This window comes from Sebastes umbrosus, chromosome 10 (assembly GCF_015220745.1).
Source record: "Sebastes umbrosus isolate fSebUmb1 chromosome 10, fSebUmb1.pri, whole genome shotgun sequence".
NCBI classification, from domain to species: Eukaryota; Metazoa; Chordata; class Actinopteri; order Perciformes; family Sebastidae; genus Sebastes; species Sebastes umbrosus.
The window spans coordinates 21084633-21104841 of record NC_051278.1 but is presented as its reverse complement, the minus strand read 5'-3'; the positions used below and the strand labels follow the sequence as shown (position 1 = coordinate 21104841).

The 20209-nt window shown below is 41.5% G+C and overlaps 1 protein-coding gene across 2 annotated transcripts in view; it reads left to right on the top strand.

The window, feature by feature from the left end:
• The first annotated feature begins 1057 nt into the window (after positions 1 to 1057).
• Positions 1058 to 20209, top strand: part of LOC119496095 (serine protease HTRA1A-like) — a 35864-nt gene continuing 16712 nt past the window's right edge. The window contains exons 1-3 of one of the 2 annotated variants that reach the window (XM_037783162.1): positions 1058 to 1520; positions 13635 to 13734; positions 14397 to 14601. In XM_037783162.1, the coding sequence (XP_037639090.1) occupies positions 1058 to 1520; positions 13635 to 13734; positions 14397 to 14601 (768 nt within the window). Of the gene's footprint in view, positions 1521 to 7863; positions 7896 to 13634; positions 13735 to 14396; positions 14602 to 20209 lie in introns of those variants that run through there. The other variant, XM_037783163.1, reaches the window with a different exon arrangement.

The window sequence follows — 20209 nt, the reverse complement described above, 5'->3', positions numbered from 1 at the left end:
TTGAAATGTGTTTCTGTTTTATCACTATCAAACAGGTCTGAAGTATTTATGTTAAAGAATTTAAGAATACAAATAGTTCCAATGGCATCTAAGAGTACAAATGGTAGTAAACAATATGCTTAATCTGTGTTACGATTATGAGGGGGTCCTGGGAAAATGTTTTACCCTTTAAGGGTCCCTGGCCCCAAAAAGATTGAGAACACATATCAGTGCCCATATCAGCAAACAATGACCAAAGAGTTTATTCAAGTGTGCTATTATTAGTATACTTCTTTTAAACTTCAAATGAGAGTATACTTTCAGTTTACTTTTTACTTTTACTTATCAGAGATATAATTAACAAAAAGTTTACATACTTGGCTCATACTGACAAGTATACAGAAAAGTCTAAGTATACAGTATAAAACAAGTATACTGAGACTTTTCTGTATACTTGTCAGTATGCTTGTTTTTATAGGCCTACTTGTACTCAATCTATACTTAAGAAAAGTATAAGTAGGCCTACAGAAAGGTACTTGGCTTGTAGTTGTGCTTACTTTTTGATAGAGTAGCCTATTAAAGTGTGTGAGCTGAAATGTCCTAGAACTTTTCTCTGAGTGTCTGCAAGAGGTGCTGTTAGATGACCTTGACCTCCTCAATCCCCCCTTAGAGGGAAGCAAGAGAAAGTGACTTTAAACACAACTCTTTTGCAATTCTCTTAGATGCTTAAATACATTACACTGATCAATTCCATGCAGGCTTATTTTCTGCTCTTTCCTCTGTTTTTTTTTGTTGTATTCTATCCTCAGGCTTTCTGGAGACACATCAATAGCAGCTCACTACGTCACGTAAACGCACCAATCACCGTCTTGTTGTGATTATCCAGAAAGTGAGTTGCGTCTATGATGCGGTGCGTAATTGGTTACGTTGTGTTAAATGCCTCTCCAGCCTCTCCAGTGACTCCCTCCTTCATTACTACTGAGCTCTCCCTCATCCCATTACACTGCAAGCAGAGAGCGAGCTTATTCTGGGACTCTATTCAACTTTCTATTTTAAAGTTTAGTTTAGTTTCAGAGTCATGTTTTGGTCACTGTTGTGCGTAATCGGAGCCTTTGCGTCCGTGCCGGCTGATGCGCAACTCTCCAGCCGGTACACCGTCGGATGTCCCGCTCGGTGCGACAAGTCGATGTGTCCCCGGTTACCGGCGGACTGCCCGGCGGCGGGACAAAGCCTGGACGCCTGCCGCTGCTGCTTGGTGTGCGCGTCCAGCGAGGGTGAAGCCTGCGGCGGACTGGGGAAGCTCGGAGACCCGGTGTGCGGAGACGGGCTGGAGTGCTCGGTGCCCGCCGGGGTGGCCTACACCATCACGGTGAGGAGAAGAAGCAAGAGCGGGGTATGCGTGTGCAAAGCCGGAGAGCCGGTGTGTGGAAGCGACGGGGTGTCCTACCGGAATATCTGCGAGCTGAAGAGGGTCAGCAGCCGGGCGCAGAAGCTCCAGCAGCCACCTGTCCTGTTCATTCAGAGGGGAGCCTGCGGGAAAGGTAACAGCTCCAACCGGACACTACAGGGGAGTTTATGGTAGATGGTTTATCCAACACTATAGGAGGTTATGGTAGATGGTTTATCCAACACTATAGGAGGTTATGGTAGATGGTTTATCCAACACTATGGGAGGTTATGGTAGATGGTTTATCCAACACTATAGGAGGTTATGGTAGATGGTTTATCCAACACTATAGGAGGTTATGGTAGATGGTTTATCCAACACTATAGGAGGTTATGGTAGATGGTTTATCCAACACTATAGGAGTTTATGGTAGATGGTTTATCCAACACTATAGGAGGTTATGGTAGATGGTTTATCCAACACTATAGGAGGTTATGGTAGATGGTTTATCCAACAGTATAGGAGGTTATGGTAGATGGTTTATCCAACACTATAGGAGGTTATGGTAGATGGTTTATCCAACACTATAGGAGGTTATGGTAGATGGTTTATCCAACACTATAGGAGGTTATGGTAGATGGTTTATCCAACACTATAGGAGGTTATGGTAGATGGTTTATCCAACACTATAGGAGTTTATGGTAGATGGTTTATCCAACACTATAGGAGGTTATGGTAGATGGTTTATCCAACACTATAGGAGGTTATGGTAGATGGTTTATCCAACAGTATAGGAGGTTATGGTAGATGGTTTATCCAACACTATAGGAGGTTATGGTAGATGGTTTATCCAACACTATAGGAGTTTATGGTAGATGGTTTATCCAACAGTATAGGAGGTTATGGTAGATGGTTTATCCAACACTATAGGAGGTTATGGTAGATGGTTTATCCAACACTATAGGAGGTTATGGTAGATGGTTTATCCAACACTATAGGAGGTTATGGTAGATGGTTTATCCAACACTATAGGAGGTTATGGTAGATGGTTTATCCAACACTATAGGAGTTTATGGTAGATGGTTTATCCAACAGTATAGGAGGTTATGGTAGATGGTTTATCCAACACTATAGGAGGTTATGGTAGATGGTTTATCCAACACTATAGGAGGTTATGGTAGATGGTTTATCCAACACTATAGGAGGTTATGGTAGATGGTTTATCCAACACTATAGGAGGTTATGGTAGATGGTTTATCCAACACTATAGGAGGTTATGGTAGATGGTTTATCCAACACTATAGGAGGTTATGGTAGATGGTTTATCCAACACTATAGGAGTTTATGGTAGATGGTTTATCCAACAGTATAGGAGGTTATGGTAGATGGTTTATCCAACACTATAGGAGGTTATGGTAGATGGTTTATCCAACACTATAGGAGGTTATGGTAGATGGTTTATCCAACACTATAGGAGTTTATGGTAGATGGTTTATCCAACAGTATAGGAGGTTATGGTAGATGGTTTATCCAACACTATAGGAGGTTATGGTAGATGGTTTATCCAACAGTATAGGAGGTTATGGTAGATGGTTTATCCAACACTATAGGAGGTTATGGTAGATGGTTTATCCAACACTATAGGAGGTTATGGTAGATGGTTATGATGGTCGTGGTATGATGATTATTTGGAATACTTTATGCTGAGTCTTATTTATAACATTTTCTATGTAGATGAATAATAAAAAAGAAATAATAATATATCCACAGAGCTTTTAGAAAGCTGCCAAATAAAAGTATGGCTTTTCCTAAAAAGAAAAACAAAATCTGATAGTGAATTTTCAAGATTTTGAAGGTTCCAAAATTAATATTTTGTTTATCTCTGTGGAAGATATCTGACTGTTTGGTTCCCACTTCTAACAAGGTGTGACATCTAGTGGCTGAATGTTATCAATAGCACCTTTAAACTATTGTGAAACAAACTTTAAGATGTCCTTTTCGCAGGAAAGGTAACGCTCAAACCCAACACTAATGGAGGTTATGGTAGATGGTTATGATTGTTGTGGTATGATGATTATTTGGAATATGCTGAGTCTTATTTATAACATGTTTATGTAGATGAATAATAAAAAAGAAATAATAATATATCCACAGAGCTTTTAGAAAGGTGCCAAATAAAAGTATGGCTTTCCCTAAAAAGAAAAGAAAAAAAATCTGTTAGTGAATTTATTATTTTAAAGGGACTGTTTGTGACTTTCAGAAATGCTTGTTAACAGCGACACCTGTGGCTGTTAAGTCAACGAAAGTCAGCGTCGGGCTCGCGCTTGCTCGCTCTAAATATACATGAACGAGCTTCGCTCAAAACAGTGAGGCGACACACGTCAGCTAAAACCACAAGATACCTGACGTTTGGTTCCCACTTCTAACAAGGTGTGACATCTAATGGCTGAATGTTATCAATGTTATCAATAGCACCTTTAAACTATTGTGAAAAACACTTTCAGATCTTTATGTCAGTCACATCATATCCAGATTGGCTAAAGTGTCATTTCCACCTTCACTCTTCTCAACATGACCCCTCGAGTCCTCACTGCTGGACGTCTGTGGTTTTGAACCACACACACAGATGTTAGAGCTTCAAGCTGCATTCAGTGGCACACAATCCCCATGTGTTTAGGACAACAAGAGCCAGCATTCATTCAGCTGTGTTTCCCTCTTGTTCCTGCATTATAATTAGACTCCATCACAGAACTGTTTTTTTACTTTTGCCCTGGTTATGGGCTCTAACCCTGATGTAAAGCTCGACCGTAAGCCGTCACATGGCTCTAATCCGTTTGATTGTTTTACACAATACAGTTCATGCCAGTGCAGTCTGCAGTATAGCTGAGCAGAAAGGAATTTCCAAAGCCTGATAAGTAGGATGGAGGCCAGGGACGAGTCTAGGATCAGACCTTTAGGGTGGGCTCAGCCCTTAATGAGAATGTGACATGTGTACAGTCAAGGGCGTAGGTTTTGTTTCAACATTAGGGTGGACACATATTAATTTTCCTGTAGATAAACGTTTTTCATTAAATGTTATCCCGTTATAACCTATATCTATGGTAATAACGACCACTCTGCCCCGTTCTCTGTCAGAACTTTTAGCAATTTCATTTGCTAATGTCTCAACTTACTAGTTTTCAGCCTGCGCCATTAGGAAATTCACTACCTACATCTTCTTCTTCTTCTTTGTTTTTACTGGCAGACTGCCAACGTTAAAGGTGCATGCCACCCTACTGTAGCGGAGTGTGTAACATCATGACTTTATAGAGAAAATGGTTATTAAACCTGTTTAAACAGGCCCTTTGAACCTGTAATTGTGTCTCTAACAGACGAGTTTGCAAAATCTAAAAATAATTTCAGAAAACGCTCTCTCTCTCTGAAATGACCTGTGATTGGCCAAAGTCTCCCGTCATGGGCTAGATATGTTAAAGCTTGAAAACAGAGCCATGAGGAGGTGCAGAAGTCTAGTTTTCTCTCAGAACACTTGAATTACAATATGCTGAAATGTTATTATGGAATTTTTTGCCCAATGATGCCAAAAATATTCTGCCTACTGCTGCTTTAAAACATCATATGAAATATCCAGGAATGAAAAAGCACACACGTGAGGCTACAGGTGGTAGAGACATTGTATCTGTTGTGTGTGTGCGCATGTGTTTTACATGTGTTTATCTGAAGTGTGCGCTACATCTGCATATCTTCAGCTTCAACACCTGCTGCCTCGAAGACCTAGCTCGAAGCTTGGAAACTTACCTCCTCCCAAAACCCCCCAAACTCCTTCCTCTGTCTTCTTTCTGTCTCTCTGTGTGTCTCTCTCTCTCTCCCTCCCTCTCTGTGTTTCTGTTGTCCCTCATAAATCACACTTCACAGTCACATGAAGGAATGCCTGGCGCTGATTCAAAGCCATAATTCCTCCTCCCGTTGAAGACGGTTTAAAACAGGCAGGAGTCACCGAGGAAAACACCAAATTAGCAACCCGTATTTTGGGGAAAAGGTTTACATGTACATCAAGAGCACGTGTGGGCGCGGCTGTATTGCAACATTTGTTTGTCAGTCGTGTAAGCAACTTAAATAGTTAACTCCTGCCTAGGCAGCTAACCATGTCTGAAGCAGAGCAAGACTGCGGTGAGTGGTGTCATTGGTTTTCCAAGGCACCCAGGGAAAATTTCCCCAGCTGCAATAAAACGAGTCATTTGATGAATCAGGTGTCTACGCTGATGGTGAATAATGCTGCGTGTAGTAGCATCTCTCCTGGTTTAAATTCACTTTAACATAAGGCTGTAGAATTGGACTTGACACTGAAAAAGAAACTCAACCCCCTCTGAGCGCCTCCTGCAACTTGGCCCCATGTTAAGAAAACATATGCAAGTACACTTTGCATGATGTCATTTCATGTCTGGACGGTAAAGACGTTGATTATGCAAGTTGTTCGTTTTGGCAAGGAAAATTAGGTCAAATATTTCTGTCACCTTGGGGTTATATTTGTTTAAAATGACCCACTTTTTTGATGTGTTTGGCATTTTCAAGCCTTTATTTATAGTGATAATGGAGAGACTGACAGGAAAAATGTTGGGATGACATGCAGGACATTGACGTTGCATGCGTTGCGTACGCCCCAAATTACCAACTTTCTTACACAGAACTGCATACAGGGGCCGCTGAAACAACCTAAACATTTGTGAAGAAGCGAATAAAGGTGTGAGTATGCAGATGATGCTTGCGGTACTTGATCTGTTTAGAGTTGAATCCAACTGTAAAACCAATATTAGTTTGTAGCTGCTGAGTGACCAACGCATTCTCATCCCAACTCGTCACATACTGACACTTTGTCAGACCCCTCTGTATCGCTCTTTGTGGTTGCAGCTAACACGTGCTTAAAGCTTCAGTAGGCAGAACGTTTTTGGCATCATTGAGCAAAAATTCCATAATAACCTTTCAGCATATTGTAATTCAAGTGTTCTGTGAGAAACAGTCAAACTAGGCAGCGCTGATCAAATATGAATCAATATTCTGTTACTGTAATGCCTATTTCTCTCCTCAAATGTTTTCAGAAACATCTTGTAGTGTACTGTTTAGCTGTAAAATGAGAAAGTTTGCAGCCATGTTGAGATCAGTTGAGGAAATACCAAGCACCGCCCACCAGCCGGAGTACAGCCAATAGGAACGCTCTCTCTCTGAAATAACCTGTGATTGGTCAAAATCTCCCGTCATGGGCTAGATTTTTTAAAGCCTGAAAACAGAGCCATGAGGAGGTGCAGAAGTGTAGTTTTCTCTCAGAACACTTGAATTACAATATGCTGAGAGGTTATTATGGAATTTTTGCCCAATGATGCCAAAAATTTGTTGCCTGCTAAAGCTTTATAACTACAGCACCACACTCGTTTACATTGTAGTTAATGGAAAGCCTGATGTGTCTCCTACCGACACTAAAGGGTGCTTTAAGCGTTAGTATCACATGCCAATGACCGTGACAAAGCGTTGGTATTTGATGCCCTGGGAATGGAGCGACTGTACTGCTGCAGCTGATATTGCAGAATGCACTCTGTGACTCCGGCTAGTGACATGTGCTGAATATGCACATTCTTCCCCGACTTAACTCAGCCACTCATTATATTAAAAGATCATCGTTGTGCGTGTCTTTTCCCTTTTTTTTTAATTTGTTCTCTCAGTCTGTCTCTGCTCCTGTTTCTGCACGTCTCTCTGTCTGTTTTTCTCATCTATCTTCCTTCCTGTTCACGATGCCTGCAATTCTTCTTGTCATTATTTCTTCATTTCTCTTTGTGCTGCATCCTCTTTCATAGACATACTTTGCTCTTATATGCTCTTGTGTATCTCATCTATTTCTGACCACAACATGTTTGTATGTCCTCTTCCCCAATGTCACACTGATAAGGCAAACAAACCTGATCCGTCTTCCCAAACCCACCATACCTCCCGTCTGCTTTGTCTGCCAGTATAGTCACTCTTTGAAAATGATAAATTTGCATTTTTTCTGTACATTTGACAGTGGGTCTGAGTATCTTCTTGTCCTAATTCATGTCTTCTTACCTTACTGTTACTATGCTGCTAAAAGTGTCTCCTCACTTACTCAGACCAAGCCCCCAGGAAGAGCATAGGGATTTGAAGCAAATTTTTGTAGTGGCCAAACGGTGGAATTACAACCTATGTGTCCATCACGTGATGCCATTGGGCCCAAAAAGACTTTTTCCCATAGACTAACATTGGGAAAGATACGTCTGTAACTCAGTGGATATATATATTTTTTTAAGTAAATCAACTTTCCAGTGTTAACACTTGAATAGCCCTTATTTAAATCATTGGGTCCTAAAAGCTGTAAAATGCACTAATAGTTATTTCCCTTCCTCCGTTCATGTGAATGAGACCGAGACCGAGGCTGGAGCGAGGGCTGAGAGGCAGGGGTTAAAGGAAACGTTATTGCGCCTGCTCTATGGGCCCAATGGATGCAGAAGATCGCCGGGTGATCCAGGTACTTTATCACTCGGCAGTCGAGCCATTTTGGCTTCATGCGCCACTGAGCAACTCCCATAGGAATGAACGGCAGCCTGCTTCCAACGCTGTATCCAGTTCTCTTTATAGATCCATGACTCAGATGTGTGTGTTTCTGGTTGTATTGTGTGCTGCCAATCTTGGGTGAAGTCCCTAACTAAAAAAAGATCTTGGAGTTAGAATTGGGTCAAATTGTAACAAAATTAGACTTGGAAAAATGAGGTTAGATCGAGTTACTCACACAGTTGCACAGTAGGTCATATAGTGTTGCCAATACGTCATTGTAATATTTTAAACAGCAGCAACTGTATATCTTCTTAACTTCAGAAAAGCAGCCTCATCAAAACTAAATGAATCCTGACGTTACACTTTACTGCCCTAACATTCACATCTGTTGAGTCTTTAAAGATGTGTATTGAGCCAAAATCAATGGCTTACTGTAAATAATTTTATATAATAGTATAAGGGACCGTGGTTGTCATGATTCTCAAAACTTTACCCTTTTTACCAAAAGAAATATTTGCTTCCATTTCACACATTTAACATAAGCCTGGCTCTGGTTTGCCCAGTGTGTCAGTGCATGAAGAAGAGGAGCTGGCCTTACTGTATTCACATCTAGTTTTTTCTAGTCTGGGGAATAAGAAAAAAACTGCTTCCGCCTGCAGGCGCCTATAAAACAGTGGGTGCTATGTATGGGAAAATTGAAAAAGAAAAGAAGCTGAGATCTTGAGCGGGGACCCGTGTGGTGAAGGTCAATGTGTAGAGACAGGAGGGGGCAATGGGTGTACGGAGTGATGAGGATAGGGGGCCTTTGAGTGTGTGTGTGTGTGTGTGAGAGAGTGAGAGAGACAGAGAGAGATGCCTTTATGTGAACTTTCTTTTTAAAATGTTGTGTCTGAATGGTTCCCGTCACTGAATGCTTGATTAGACTCCAGGAATAATCTTTTAGACATTTGATTATTGTTAACTGATCTAATAAAAGATTAGATCCTTTAGGTTAGAACCTAATGAAGCTAGGATAAAAAGTCAATGTGGGGGAAATCTTTACTTTATTTGACTAAAACTTACTTAAGTTATTGCAGAGTAGGAATTTAATCAAGACTATATAGTCTTGAATCACTTTTTCATCTTTCTCCTTCATCACCTCTGTGCAATGGTATGGTCTCCTTAAAAATGTACTCCCCATCACACACCATCAGTCAATGCAATACCTACTGCTCTGCCTCCCAGTAGAGTGGGTTATCCACCAATCTCAGGGTTGGTTCTTCGATCCCCTGTTTCCCCAGTTCCTTTTGTCCACATGTCGAAGTGCCGAAGACACATTGAACTCAAATTGTCAATTGTCAACCGCAGACCAATCTCTAAATTGAGTGCCATCTCCAAAATATTGGAAATTGTGGTAGTTGAACAGCAGTTATGTCTAGGAGGACCACGATACGTTCAAAATCACAGCACTGAATAAACACTATCAAGTGATATTTGCATGTGTACTGATGCTACTGAGTCCTGTTTATCACAGCATTACCATTGATAGTCTCAAGTGCTGACATCACAGGGGATTTTAGCCTCTGTAAGGCATTTGGTCTTCCTTTGCACGTCTTTGTTGTGGCGTCCCTCAGGGCTCAATTCTTGGCCCAGTATTGTACTCTGAGTCAATTTGGACCGAATCACCCGTAGTTTTGGTTGCATTTTCCTCTATTGTTATGTAAAGGCTAATGTGTCTCTCCTCTAATGTAAAACAATTAGACAGACTAACTGACTGACAGCTTGGCTTGGTTTTACAAGGGTGCTTATCTGCTATTATTACCAATTGGATGGTGAACAACTTTCCTCAATTAAATCACAATGGAAGCCTTTAATGTATTAATAGCATCGCATCACTGAGCTTCGGGCCACTTCTTTCCTATATACAGTGATATTCTTAGAACAAGTTAATTTTGATCGCTTTGTTATCTTGTTCCTGTTTTACTGAGTTTGAAATAGACTATTTCCAAATGACTCAGTCAATTATTCATGCCTGTCTGTAACTTGCTCACATGTTTAAATGAATAATCAAACTGCAGCTGATGAAATACAACTGTTAAAATAGAGGATTGCTAGAAAAAACCTTCTTGTACAGAAGGGCCTTGCTGTCTTTTTATTTGTTCGGTTTAGTCCTGTTTATATATGATGATATATATGACAAAATCATATAAAATGGGGGTATGTGGTCTAATTTGGGTCAGTTTAGGGGTCCTTGAAGTTAAAAAGTTTGGGAACCACTGCTCTATTCGATATCCAGAGCACTAAGCAGCAAACAATAGGCCTATTTGCAATGTAAAGATATAGAGGAGTAATATCTACCTGAGCAGAGAATGAAGTCGCTCTTCCTCTGTCTGTGTTGTAATCCCAGTTTCTCTGTGCTTTTGTTGATATAGCTGGGCCGACTGCGCATGTCTTTTAGTGCATGTGAGCATGCCCCACTGGCTAGCTCACGGTCACCGCTTTGCACTGCTTGTCATGTGGCGGTTAGAGCTGATATCTGTGTCCGTACAACGGCGCTGGCGCGGAAGTGTACCACCCGCCTTTCAGTTCCCCCCCAGGTAAATACTGTTAGCTCTGTCAGCACTATAATATCCACATTTAAATATATAATTCTTGCACACAGTGGAAAGCCAGTTATCTGTCAACTATATATATACTGTATATAAATATATATTTGATGCCTGCGGCTAAGACCTTTTAGAGTCAGCCTCTGGCAACAATTCAATAGATGGAGAGATGTTATGAAAACAGCAATATGTGGATTAGACAATAATCAGAAAGCTTTACATGCAGACTTTCTCTCCACACATCAGTGACATTCAGGAGTTCAAAGTTAAGGATGAATTAGCAGGTTTGGGCATTTAAGGAGACATCTGCTCGTAAGTCAACTTAATTGTACAACAGTAAAGCCTTTCTAAGCTTAGTTCAGCAGTGAAATAATCTCCCAAAGTGCATAAATCAGACAACAATGGCTTGGCTGGGCTCTTTAATGTAACTGCACTGTGCACAACATCTGATTCACGATTTCCCATCTCCGGTAACTCGTCACCAATGGGCCTATAATTCTACTATCATCACATGGCGTTGCAGTTGTAGCAGTGTGTCTCTGGAAATGAATTTTCCCCGTGTGTGTGAGGAGGCAGCCCTCATCGTAACAATGTAAAGTGAAAGAGACTGAAAGCCTGTATGGACGCTCCAGAAACAACACAGGTTCTGGACACTGGGCCTGCTCTCTCTAACTGTAATCCAATCAGAGCTGACCACGAACCCCCCCGGGCGTGAAGCAAGCATGGGGAAAATTACTGCAGTCTTGCCATTACTTCTTTTTCTTACTCTGGTGAGAATCTTGTGAGACATTTATTAGATTTAATGTTTGATTTGTAGCGTTAAAGTTCAACAGGGATGTGAAGGTTTGGAGAAAAGTGGTTCCATTGGTTTATGACCATCCTCTTTTTTTACTAGCGGCATGGCTCCCAACAACTATTAGATTGAAATACATTTTTGCACAGACATTCATGCTTCCCAGATGATGAAACCCACTGACTTCGGTGATCCCCTAACTTTTCCTCTAGTGTCACCATGAGGTTGACATTTTGGGCTCTTAGAGAAATGTCTTGACAACTATTAGATGCAATTTGGTACAGATAACCCACAAACTGTGTATAAGAAGTGGACAGTCACTGTGACGTCAACCTTTGGTTTGTGGACTGCTGTTTTGAAGCCTTGAGTTCAGCATTTTGACCATTGCCATCTTGATTTTTGGCTGTCGCCATCTTGGTTATTTGCAACCAGAAGTGACACAAGAGGGTGGAGCTAAGTACAACCGAACACTGAATAAGACATTTTTTGGAGACCAAAAAGCTTACAGTTAACTTTCATCAACTGAAAATACACTCTGAGAGGGTTAAAGTTCAAAGACGAAAACACAGACAACTCCCAGACCGCTGTGGTAGCCACCTGTCAATCACAAGGTAACCACGCGCTAAAGCATACCCTGCTTTATAGTCTATTTGACTCTAAATGGGACCATAATTCACTAAATGAACATCATGCTGTATTGAAGAAGACTTGAAACTAGCGATTGAGACCATAATCTCATGATTACAATGTTTACTGAGGTAATAAATCAAGTGAGAAGTAGGGTCATTTTCTCATAGACTTCTATGCAATCTGACTTATTTTTGTAACCAGAGGAGTCGCCCCCTGCTGGCTATTAAAAATAATGCAATTTGGAAGCACTTCTGCATTGGCTTCACCATTCAGATCTCAGAGTTGCCCACTGAGATAACCAGAGGATGAAACCAGTGGCTTTGGTTTTCCCTGACTTTTTCTGTAGTGCCCCTCAGCAGGTCAAAGTTTTCAGCTATCCTGTGAAGTATCTCAACATTTAGTGCCCAATGGATGTATCCTTTGACTTTTCCTGTAGCGCCACCATGAGGTTCACATTAATGGTAAAATTTGGTTCATTCATGTCCCTCTCAGGATGAATTTGAATCACTTTGGTGATCAAATACTTTGGTTTACAGCCAAATACCTGCAAAACTTCTGAGATTTCCATCAGTCTTAGCTGTACTTTGTGTTAATTCGCTAATAAGCAAATGTTAGAGCGCTACCCACTAACCTAATTGGTGAACATGGTTATCACATCAGCATGTAAGCATTGTCATTTGGAGCATGTTAGCCCTCAAAGCACCACTGTGCCTATAAGTACAGCATGGTGGTAGATGCTTAGTCTTGCAGATGGATAGACAGACAGAATTTGTCTGACAGTTTTAGTGATCATATAACACCAGAATTTTTCCCCTGCGGGTTGACAAATGTTTTCATACTGTATAATTTAGTGGCATTCAGTACGGCAAGATGGTGCTCATTCCATGCTTGTGTTAGCTTAAATGCACCTCAAGTGGAAAAGTCTCTTTCTCTTTCCTTAACCCTTCGCTGCAATCAGTGATATCCCAGAGCTTATGGGCTTTTGACTTTCACAAAATCTGTCCTCTAGGAGAACGTAATGACTGAAAAATGTCCTTGTGAGACAAAATAGTTTGAGGTTCATGGTAAAATAAGGGTTTAGGCATGGAAGGATGAAAAGCACAGAGGGAAAGGTCTTGATTCATAGCTTTGGTTAAACTGTCTCCTGGGTAGACCTTAATTACCAGGTAAATCAGTCAGCATTTCCTGACTTGCCCTGGATAGATGGTGGTGGGATGGGTGATTCAGTGAGTTTGGCAGTCCTCATACGTACACTGTCAGACAGTGTGTATATGTGTGTGTGTGAGTGAGTGAGTGGTATTATACTTCTGAGGAGCAGTTTGGTCTTAACAAAAGATCTGTTGATGGTTAAAGAGTTTAGAGTCTGTTTATACAATCAGCCGTGGGTTAAGATAAGAGTAAAGGTCAAGGTCAAGTATTTATTAGTGAGTTTTACGGCCAGGGTTAAGAGTTTGTAAATGAGTGTGTGTGTGCATGTGTGTCTGACCTGACCTAGACGGTCTCAACCGCATAAGAACTGCCATCTTCTCTTTTCCCCTCTGTGTTATGATAATGGGCAGTTTTATTTGTTGGTTTTCTATTCTCAACACGGCTCTTACATCATGCAGTATTTCAGTGCATCTTTTGTTTGCTTTTACTCGTCTCACATCCTGACGTACGTGCGTCTGTGTGTGTGTGTGTGTGTGTGTGTGTGTTGTATTTCCAGCTCAGGACAACCCAGACAGCCCAAGACACAAATACAACTTCATCGCCGACGTGGTGGAGAAAATTGCTCCGTCTGTGGTTCACATTGAACTTTACCGCAAGTAAGAGTCGTGCACCTGTGTGTGTGTGTGTGTGTGTGGGACAGATTGAAACACACTAGAATTTACAGCCCACCTGTGTACTTTCCCAGACCACACCAGTTGTTACAGCACCTTATTCTCCACTTCAGTCTTTCAACGTCTTTTCTTTTCAGCTTTTATGCTCTTTTATCTCTGCTCCTCGTCCTTCTTTGACACCTCAATTCTTCGTCTCCGTCGCATCTGTCACTGTAGCTTGTAAAGTGGTTCTTTGAACGTCTGCCGCTCTCTGATTTCCACGTTTCCATCTTTCCCTCACTCAGATCTGTCCCTTTTTCTTCCCTCCTCCTCTGTTGCTGCCTCAGGTTGACTTGAAAGCTGTTTTTCCTTGAGGTTGTGCTGTATATTAAGTCTGCAGTGTGTGTTTGTTTCCTCTCACTGTTTTTATGTATATTTAATCTCCCCGGCTCACCTTTGAGTGCTTACCTGCCTACTGTTTATATATTTACCTCCTGCACTCAAATGCTTTCAACTCACTTTTCTTTCAAATCCCGAGTGTTACACTGCTGTTACATCATGCATTGGTTTAGCTGTTTTCTCAGTTTGTTTTTCTAGAAGAAGAGACCTGTTGAAGGAGTGAAGAAGTGAATAGAAATACTTTAATCCCCTCCTCCTCCCTCCCACAGGATGACCTATTCCAAGCGGGAGGTGGCCGTGGCCAGTGGTTCTGGCTTTGTTGTGGCAGAGGATGGCCAGATAGTGACCAATGCCCACGTCGTGGCAAATAAGCACCGGGTGAAAGTGGAGCTGAAGAGCGGCGGCACCTACGAGGCCAAAATCAAAGACGTGGACGAGAAATCGGACATCGCCCTCATCAAGATCGAAGCACCGGTCAGTCAAAGTACCACACAGTCAGAAGAAGTCAGTAAAGTGACAGAACTAGTAGTGGCAGTTAGAGACATCTAGAAAGTGAAATGTTGATCAAACTAAGAGCTTGAACATGTTTTCTGTTCGCTTTTGTTTTATTGCCTATCTCAGCCAGGTCTCCCTTAGAGGGGGTGATTACCTTGGGTTAGCATCGACTAACTAAGACTTTACACACACCCCGTTGTATAAAGGCCTTAAGCGTAATACTCGCCTGTGAATATTACCTTATATGTCTAGGGCTTTTAATGTGAAGGCCCAGACACACCAAGTCGACATCAAAGAACTAGCGGCGATGAAGGCCGAGAACGGTGGATCTGGTCTGCGAAGCCTTTGTCAAGGTTGAAAGGAGTAATGAAGTTTGCCGTCTTGGTTCAGACTACGTGTTGTTGTTTCATAAATATAGGCACCACTCAACCCGTTCTGCACCACGTGACTGGTTGATTCCTTTATTCCCTTTTATTGCCATGTAATATTCGCATTCTGTGTGAAAGTACTCGTGACAAAAACAACAGTTTCAAAAAAATATATTGACGTTATTGTTACCTTCTGCTTCCAGTGTTTATGCTAAGCTAAGCTAATCGCCTCCTGGCTCGTGCTCCATAATCAGCATACAGACATGCGAGTGGTATTAATCTTTTCATCAAAGTCTTAGCTGGACAGTGAATAAGGGTGTTTACCAAAACCATTCCTTAAAAGAGATATAATTTGTCTCATTGAGATGTGATTAGTTTAATTAAGGCTGGATAAACAGGCTTATTAGAGGATACATTTCCTCCACTTTCCCACTAAACTTTCCATCACTTTTCTAATTCCTCCCCTTGTTGTTTGGTTCTTGACCCAAAGAATTACATTTACTCATCATGTCTAGTCACAACCACCAATGCACGTCACAACAAAACCACCATTTTGGCCATCCTCCAGCATGAGAACAATAAACGTTGCTTTCACAAAGTAGCGTTTTTTCAAAGATGTACAAGTCAATTGGAATGAGAACATTTGCAAAGGTACTCTTGACAAAGTTCTGTGCGCTCTCAACCAATGCAACAAGATCAAAACATTGATTCCTGTTTTGTAATTAAACTGTCTGGAGATTTGACGGCTGGGGGATTGAAGTCTGGCATGAAAGTTTTCTAAATCTAGATTATTCCGAGTGCAAGTGAAGTAAAGTGAGAATGCAGCTGCAGCCAAATGGGTCTTTAAAAAACAGCTGGCTGGCAGTCGGTCCAGATCCTGTTGGTGTTCAGACACGACAGGCTGCAAAAACAACCGACAGATATTACAAAACTCTCCTCACGAGCAACTTGCAGAGACTATCCCGACCTGTGGCCAGTTTAACTGAAGAGTTGAATATCTTTCTACACTTTGCTTCACAGGATATTTCCTACAGTTTTGTCCCTTGTTCCCTCCACGTCCCTATCTGTCTCTGTTTGTTTCTCCGTCTACTGGACTAAAGAGATCCAAGCTAGCGTGGCAGAGATCCAGGGTGTCATAACAGAGCAGAGTGCATTATGGAACTCACTCTCATGGCTGGGTGACACAGCTGAATAGATGTTCATGACGGAAACACAAGGTGGATTACAAAGACCTTCAAACCTGAAAAGAGTTGAGTTGAAACATTCTGGTGTTTTGTTCGGCCGACAATTTTGAGCGAAGAATGCACAGAAAAGAGCAGTGACAGACGCCTTGTTTTGATTCATCCTATAATAAAAGCTGTTCCGTCTGTTGATGACAGGCTGATCTTCATGCGGGGGATTTGTTTGCATCACATGCTCAGTGTGTACAGCCTTTGCAGATTGCTGCAGATTCAGGAATCACTGAAGCATGAAAAATACCTTGTTGTGCTGCTCATCAACAATATATGCTTCATCATTGCAGAAGTCTTTTTATACAGTGCATGGAGAAATATTTTCCACCTTTCACCAAAATGACACCATGACTTAAGGAGAACCTATTATGCTTTGGTGGTTTTTCCCTTTCCGTTAGTGTGTTACTTCAGGCCAAAGGGAGTTACTCTCCTCCACAGAAACACTGCTCCTGAACTGCCTGAAACACCTTGCTTGAAGTCCTGCCTTTTCTTCCGTAATGTGGTGATGTCACCAAGTAACACACTTTGCCTAGCAGCTAGTTAGGGACGGCCTCAAACAAAGCTAGTCAGAGCAGAGCTGAAGCGGAGTCCGAAAAGTTTGGTTCGGTTGACCAATGACAACAGAGTGGTGGCAGGAGCTCAAACAGTGTTTCAGACAGAGGATGAAAAGAAGTGCTGCAGCATAGCCGGTATGAGAAAAAAAAGCATTTTTGAACATTAAAGCATGTAAAACATGTTCCAGTAGGAACCCAAAAGACAAGTGTACAAGTATGCACCTGAAAATAAGCATAATAGGTCCTCTTTAACTGGTTGGTAAACAAAATGTGTTTGTAATAAAGCAGGTCAGTTGTAATCAAATGACAGCCAGATGTTTCCAGGGCGTCATACTGGTAGAAAACACACTCACCATCATGGGTATGCTTGTTGTGATAAAGGGTGTAAGTCATTGTGTGACGTCGGAGCAGGTCATCCAGGCCATGAGTCAGTGATGAAGCCCCAGAAGACATGTGGTCTCTTTGGACAGGCAGATGGAACTGGCATTCCTGCTAATGAAGGGAGGTTGGCATGTGTGTGTGTGTGTGTGTGTGTGTGTGTGTGTGTGTGTGTGTGCGTGTGTGCGCGTGTGTGTGTGTGTGTGTGTGTGTGTGTGTGTGTGTGTGTGTGTGTGTGTGTGTGTGTGTGTGTGTGTGTGTGTGTGTGTGTGTGTGCGTGTGTGTGTGTGTGTGTGTGTGTGTGCGTGTGTGCGTGTGTGTGTGTGTGTGTGTGTGTGTGTGAGTGTGTGTGCGTGATGTGGAACCAGTGAGAGTTAATACAGGGCAAAATTAGAGGATGCTATAGAGGGTTATAATGAGAGAGTAGGAGGGCGTGCAAACTTGTCATTTTGGATTACATTTAAAAGGGAAAGTATAGTCATCCAAACCTATAGCTACAGGGTATTTAATTTCAGCACCCAAGAGTAATAACTGTAAATTCCAGCTTTGAAATATTCTTCCTTTATTCAAGGACAGTTCACTGAATTGTATAATTAACAGATTGCTGCCAAAGCAAGTCTCAAATAAAATCTGGAGTCCAAGTCAAGTTACAAGTCTTCATAAGCAAATTACAAGTCAGTTGTCTGTCTATCGCGTTAGCTCTGACAGCCCTACTTTTTACACATAAAAACATGAAAACATATGATGTGATGCAGTAGCATCATAGTAATATACCCATTAGTATACAAAGTATGTAAAATTAGATCCACATTGACGACCTACAGCGTTAAAATGCTCTTACATGAATTTGTCAGTGATTAAAACGAATAATATAATATTCTTACTTAAGTAACATTTTGAATGCAGGACTGTTTACTTGTAATGGAGTATATTTAGAATGTGGTATATGTACTTTTACCTAAGTAAAGGATCTGAGTACTTTCACCACTGGAAACAGAAATGGACGCTCAAGTGAAAATAAAATATTAAATGAGCACACAAATATCTTTTCATCTCTAGGTTGAGGAGATTTTCAGATTAGAGTTTTAGTTTTTATAGAAATTGTCCTCAAGCATAAATTGGGCTGTTTTATAGCAAAATTACCATATGTGATTTTATAAATTCATATCCTGACTGGTGCTGAATATGTATCTTTAATCTTCCATCTGCTCCTTACTTTACTTTTCCTCATCGCGTTCTCGCTGTTAAATAAAAGCTGAATGCTGTTAATGTCAGCACTCCAGAAGCAGATAATCAATAAACAATTGTACAAGTTTATGAGTGAGAAAGTTTAAAGTTAGGTTTTCCCTGAGTGTAAAGAGTCGCTTCTGTCTCATTTTTCTTCCCTTTCCTATGTGAAATTGGAGTTTATTGGTAGCGAGACCCAGTCCGTTCTCTGGGCTGTGGTCTACCCCTCAGCTCTGGGGAATACATTAGTCCGTCTACAGCAGCTGGAACTTCAGAGGGGAAGGGGATGGGGAAAGAGTGCCGTACTCACTTGTTCCTGTGTAGAGTATGGGGGGAAAAGAGAAAGCAAGAGGGACAGAGAAAGAGCGAGCGATGTGGTCAAGGCCTGGAAAATGGATCCATATGTCTGGAGAACAATGTGAGCTTATAGGCTAATGAGTGCATTGTGTGATGTGGCAACAGCACAATAATGATAGAACTCATTGTGCTTCAGCTTTTACAGCGAAATGCCTCTCATTAACCTCATTCGCTCACTCAGGACTTGGACACGGTCACATTCACTTGGAAGTGCTTATAATGATGGGTTCAGATTTACCTGCTTTCACTCTGACTAGAAGCTTGCTGACTTGGAAGGACATTTACTTAATCATATTGACTTATATTGACCCCCACGGACTCGGAAAGCAACCACGCTGACTTGGAATGACTTCAAAACACTCAAATGTAGCATGCAGGGAGTTTTCCATATCATTCCAGATCACTTTACTGCACGGCCTGTGCAGTCATTAACCTTGGGTTTTGAGTGCTTCATACTGCAAATGCAGCTGAATGCAGGGAACGCATTGATGCTTGGCTTTGTTCACACTGCAGCTCAAAAATTGTAGGCAAAGCAGGCCTGTCAAGCTTTGGATATTTTGATAAAACCAAGTTTGTAAGGAATAGTTTAATCTGTTTGTTTATTTGCTTTACTGTTAGCTGCAATACGTCTCCATGCCTGGCTCACTAGCTATCTTAGTGTTACTTCCAAAGGCCAAGAGTTAGCATATTATTAGCTATAACTACATTATGGAGTTACTAAAAAAGCCTTTTCAGGAGTTGAACTTTCACTAACGTTAGCGTCTTTCTTGCTCTTTCTTGAATTTATAGTGTACACACCAGTAACCGCAGCATTATCCTATTAGCCAGACACATCGGTCAGTCCCATAGACTATATATAAAGATGGACGGACGCGTCTCTACTTCCTCCCACTGTACAGAAGTGAAGCTAACTTGAGATTTTGACGTGATTTGGAGCCAGGGTCTGCACAGCTAGTAGTGATCGGGTGGTAGAGTCGCAGTATGGAGGTCACCCACCCGAACCAATCGCGAGCCGAGCACGGCCGTCAGCGAGAGAGAGTCACAGCTGCCAATCATGACGTCTCACCCCCTTTTTTTATAGCATCAATAACTTATTAAAACCAAATGAACACTTGAACATACATCAATACATCTTTGGGAAAATGTATTTGACGTCTACTTTGACTTTTTAGTTTGGCCCATGTCCCATCCGCTAACTTGGAGGAGGTGGGATTTATAACCCATTCTGCAGCCAGCCACGAGGGGGAGATTGAGATGTTTTGGCTTCACTTTGGAGAGCTGTCATTTCGTCTATCTTGTCTTATATACAATCTATGGTTAGTCCTCATCCTTAGGCCTCATCCTCAAAGACTTTTGTCTTTCAAAGTATATATTTTTCTGTATTGCTTGTCCAGGTATGTTTTTGTCTAGTAAAAACACATTTACATTTCCCCTTATATTACCATCCTAATAACACTAGGGCAAACTGTAC